This window comes from Lipotes vexillifer, unplaced genomic scaffold (assembly GCF_000442215.2).
Source record: "Lipotes vexillifer unplaced genomic scaffold, Lipotes_vexillifer_v1.1 scaffold241, whole genome shotgun sequence".
NCBI classification, from domain to species: Eukaryota; Metazoa; Chordata; class Mammalia; order Artiodactyla; family Lipotidae; genus Lipotes; species Lipotes vexillifer.
In genome coordinates, this window is record NW_006784922.1 from 2907256 (window position 1) to 2911585 (window position 4330).

Consider the following 4330-nt stretch of genomic DNA (forward strand, 5'->3'; position numbering starts at 1 on the left):
GCCGACTGTAAATGGGTTCCCAGGGGAAACCTGCGTTCCAGGGTCTACGCTAAAGCTGTAACAAGCCAGATTCCTCCCCGAACCTGTTCTTTCACCTATTGAGTGATTGCCTGCTCAGTTCCCTCCTGACCTAAAATACCATGAATTTACATTTGAAAGGAAATCGAAAAAGCCTTAATTGCAGGAAGCTTTCCTGTGGGGAGGGGGTTATGCAGTTGGTGGGAGCTCGCTCAGGGGTCCTCCGTCACCATTTACAAAAGGTTTCGCGTCTACCCTCCATCTGTCCCCTCCCCCCCCACTTTATCCAAGCCCCATCCACTTCTTTCTCACCTTCCTCTCTCCGTCTGTCCGCACCCCAAACTCTCCCACCATTTTAGAGGCCCACCGACCGCCATCCTCCCCCCAAATCTGTCCCGGTCCACTCCTGCCAGGGGAACTCCAGCAGGCGAGATAGGGAGAGGAGACGCAGCGAGCCAGGAGGGCCGCGTTTGTTTACCGTCCCTAGCAGCTCACCCTGGTGATCCGGAGCGCCATGGCTTCCTCTGCACCAGGTAGCAGCTAAGTGGGGAGAAGCAGAGCACGGGAGCCCCAGACCAGCCGGGGACCTTGAACCCACCGCAGACCAGCAGCCGTTCCTCCACAGCACGCCGGGAGGAATCTCGCCCCGCTTGAGGTTTAAACCCCGCACCGCTCCCTCCCTATTGGCTTGTTCGTGGCACTCGCTCGCTTCCCATTGGCGGCGGCCGGTTCCTCCTAGAATGCGTTTCCAGGGCGATCCCGCGAAGAAGTTCGGGCGGGGGTGGGGCCAGACCGTCACGTGGTCTGGCTCGGCGCCTGCGCCTTCAAGCAGCTACTGTTGTCACCTGGAGAGGCGTGATCACCGCCCACCTGGAGAGGCGAAGCTGGGCGCCGCCATGGTTAGCAGTGGTGCCTTGGAAAAGAGAGTGGAGCCGCTGGTTTGACGTGAGAGGAAGTTATGGCTTTAGTCCTACTTATTGTTAAACACACTTTCCTCTTCTGCAGTGGCATGTAGCAGGAAAAGCTTTTGTATATACATTCTTTCATTTGATCATTCTGGCAGCACTCTGGGTTGGAGAAACTGAAGCTCAGAGAGGCTTTGGGTGACTTTCTCAGGATCACAAATTAGTAACAGGGGACTAAACTTAGATTTCTTTAGATCCATGACGTTTCCACAACGGTAATTGTCTCTTAAGAATATTGCCAGCCTCTTAACGTACCAGATTACTTCAATCGAATTTTTTCCCAAAGCCAATCTTTTTGTTTTACTTTTAATTTGAAAATAATTTCAAACTTAGAAAAGTTGCAAACAAAAATATTACAAGGAATACACGTATACCCTTTACCCAGATTCAAATATCCTTAGCCTTTTACCCCATTTGCTTTATCATTTACTTAATCTCTTTCTCATATATAGATCTATCTGTGTATAACTGTATATAAACATTTCTTCCTGAAAAATTTGAGGGTAAGTTATGTTATCATGGCCCCTTATCCCTCAGTTCTTCAGTGTGTATTTCCTAAGTAAAAGGGATGTTCTTTTAACATAATCACACTACAGTTATCAACTTCATAAATTTACTTTATCACAACATTGTATTCAACCTACTTTGTATTCCAGTTTTGTCAGTTGACCTAATAATGTCCTTCTTAGCATTTTCTTTTCTCCAGTACAGGATCCAGCTAGGGTCAATGTTGCATGTAGCCTCCTTTAGTCTGGAACAGATCCTGCAGCTTTTCTTTGTCTTTTATAACACTGATGGTTTTGAAGAATACAGTACTCCATGCCACTTTTTAGAAAATAGAACTTTCTTATTTTTGCGTTTGTCTAATTGTTCCTTGTGATTTACATCGAGGTTATGTACTCTTGGCTGTTATGCCACGTAGGCGACATCATATTCTTCTTAGGGGATCAACTCTGCAGACACATTGTGTTCACCTGTTCCCCATAAGTGAGATTAATTTTGATCACTTGGCCAAGCTGCTACCTGCCTTCTCCACTGAACATTTAGTTGTTTCTGACAACGAATAAAGTGTCCATGGGGAGACACTTTAAGACTGTGCTTCTCATCAAATTTCCCCCTAGATTTCACCTCTCCTCACAGCAGCACTTGCTTAGGAACTGTTGACACTGTTGTCCCAATGACATGGGCTCTCTCTAACTAGCTGAAGCTGATAAAAAGCCTAAGATGAATGACCCTAAGATGCCAGGCCTTTAGCAGACCTAAGTGAAGACCACTTCCTGACCATTGCTCAGTGGAACTTCTTTTAACATAGTAGTTCTCAACTGGGGAACATTTTGTCCCAAGGGTGGAGAGGCATTTGGCATTTCTGGTTGTCATGACTGGGAAGGTGCTACTGGCATCTAGTGGGTAGAGACCAGAGATGTTTCTAAACATTCTACATTGCACAAGACAGTCCCTACACCCTCTAAACACACACACACACACACACACACACACACACACATATACACATAATTATCCAGCCCCAAATGTCAGTAGTCTGGTAGTGCTAAGCTTGAGAAATCTTGCCAACTATGTACATACCTATAACTCATTTCTTCTTCTTTTTAAAAAATATTTATTTATTTGGCTGTGCCAGGTCTTAGTTGTGGCATGTGGGATTTAGTTTCCTGACCAGGGATTGAACCTGGGCCCCCTGCATTGGGAGCATGGAGTCTTAGCCACTGGACCACCTGGGAAGTCCCCCTATGACTTTCCCCCTATGATTTCTATTCAGAATGTTAACTTTTGATGCATAATTAACACAAGTTTCATGGATCATCTCCTTTCTTTATAACACTTAGAAACTTGACTTTTCTTCTTTGTGAACTACTCAATGTTCTCAACCATGGCCCAGTTAGTAGTGCCAGCTGCATACCAAGTGATGTTCTAGGTGCTAGGAATACAGCTCTGAACAAAACAGATGAAATCCCTGCTCTCATTAAGCATATATTCCAATAGGACAGAGACTAAATAAGCAAATAAGTAAGTAAAGTAGGAAAAATATCAGATAGTTCTAAGTGCTAGGCAGAGAATAAAAAGAAAGTGATGCAAATAGAGTGATTTGGTAGCTGACTTAGACTTGGTGGTCAGGGATGGTCTGAGAAGTTGACATTTAAGCTGAGGTTTAAATGACAAGAAGGAAAACATTCCAGATAAAGGAAATAGTCTGTGACGACCCAATGATAGTGTTGACCTAAAATAAATAAGACTTCCAGTTATTTCTCCAGCAAAAATGGGTTTATTCAGGATCAACAAAGAATTGCGATTTGGGATCTGTACGCTTGGCAAGCCATGCAAGTCCCATGCCACAAGGAGAGGACTCTTATAGAGAGGGGAAAAGCAGTTGGGAGTACTATAGTAAACAGAGTCCTTTGGAGGAATTGAGAACTTGAAATATAGTGGCTTTTTATTGGCTGAGCTCTTGCCAGGTAAGAAGAGGAAGTCTCTCTTTTTCTTGTTGGGCTCTGCCAAAGTCACAGGGCATGAAAGCTCCACTTTCTGACCTCCCATTCTATTTTAATTGAGCTTTCTGTTTATTAATTTTTGTAATAGGAATGAGCTTGTCATGTTCAGAAAAGCTGGTGTGGCTAGAGTATGGGGGGAGGAGGGGAGTAGAGATGAGATTAAAGAAATTGGAGAGGGTAAAATTACACAAGGCCTTGTAAACCAAGCTATGATAAGTGCAGTGGAAGGCTTTGGAGGGTTTTAAGTCAAGGTGTGGCATAATCTATCTTTCTGAAAGATTACTGTAGTCACTGTGGAGAGAATACACATAGGTGGGGAGGAGACAGAGGGGGAAGCAGGAGAAGAGAAGCAGGGGAGCCATTAAGAGGCTACTGTAGCAAGCCAGGCAAAAGATGATGCCTTTGATGGTACTAGTAGTGGTAGGCAGAATGGGATAGATTCTAGATATATTTTGGAGGTCGACTTGCTGGGTCTTAATGGTTTACATGCTTGGAGTGAGAGAAAAGGGGTCAAGGATTCAGGTTTTGACTTGAGTAAATGAAACAGAACACTAACAGATGAACAGCTTTTAGGGAGTAGCAGGACATTTGGAATGCCTAGAGATATACAAGAGGAGAGGTCTACTAGGCTGAGGCCAGGGTGGGAGCTAAAGCCTCCTTTGCTGAGATAGTATTTAAACTCTGATGCAGATGAGGTCATCTAAAGAAGGAATGTAAAGAAGAGTAGATGCCCAGGAGCAAGCCCCAGGGCCCTCCATTTTAAAGACTGAACAGAGAGGGAGGGGCCCTCTCTGTTAGGAAGTTAGGAAAATTGGACAAGAACACCAAAGAGGTAGGAGA

The 4330-nt window shown here is 44.7% G+C and overlaps 1 protein-coding gene across 2 annotated transcripts in view; it reads right to left on the reverse strand.

Annotated features, from left to right (window-relative positions):
- The window catches only part of CCNB1 (cyclin B1), an 8097-nt gene extending 7305 nt beyond the window's left edge, over positions 1 to 792 (reverse strand). Inside the window, exon 1 of one of the 2 annotated variants that reach the window (XM_007457084.1) lies at positions 514 to 792. In XM_007457084.1, the coding sequence (XP_007457146.1) occupies positions 514 to 534 (21 nt within the window). In that variant the 5' untranslated portion in view covers positions 535 to 792. The remainder of the gene's footprint in view (positions 1 to 513) is intronic. The other variant, XM_007457085.1, reaches the window with a different exon arrangement.
- Positions 793 to 4330: the final 3538 nt, after the last annotated feature.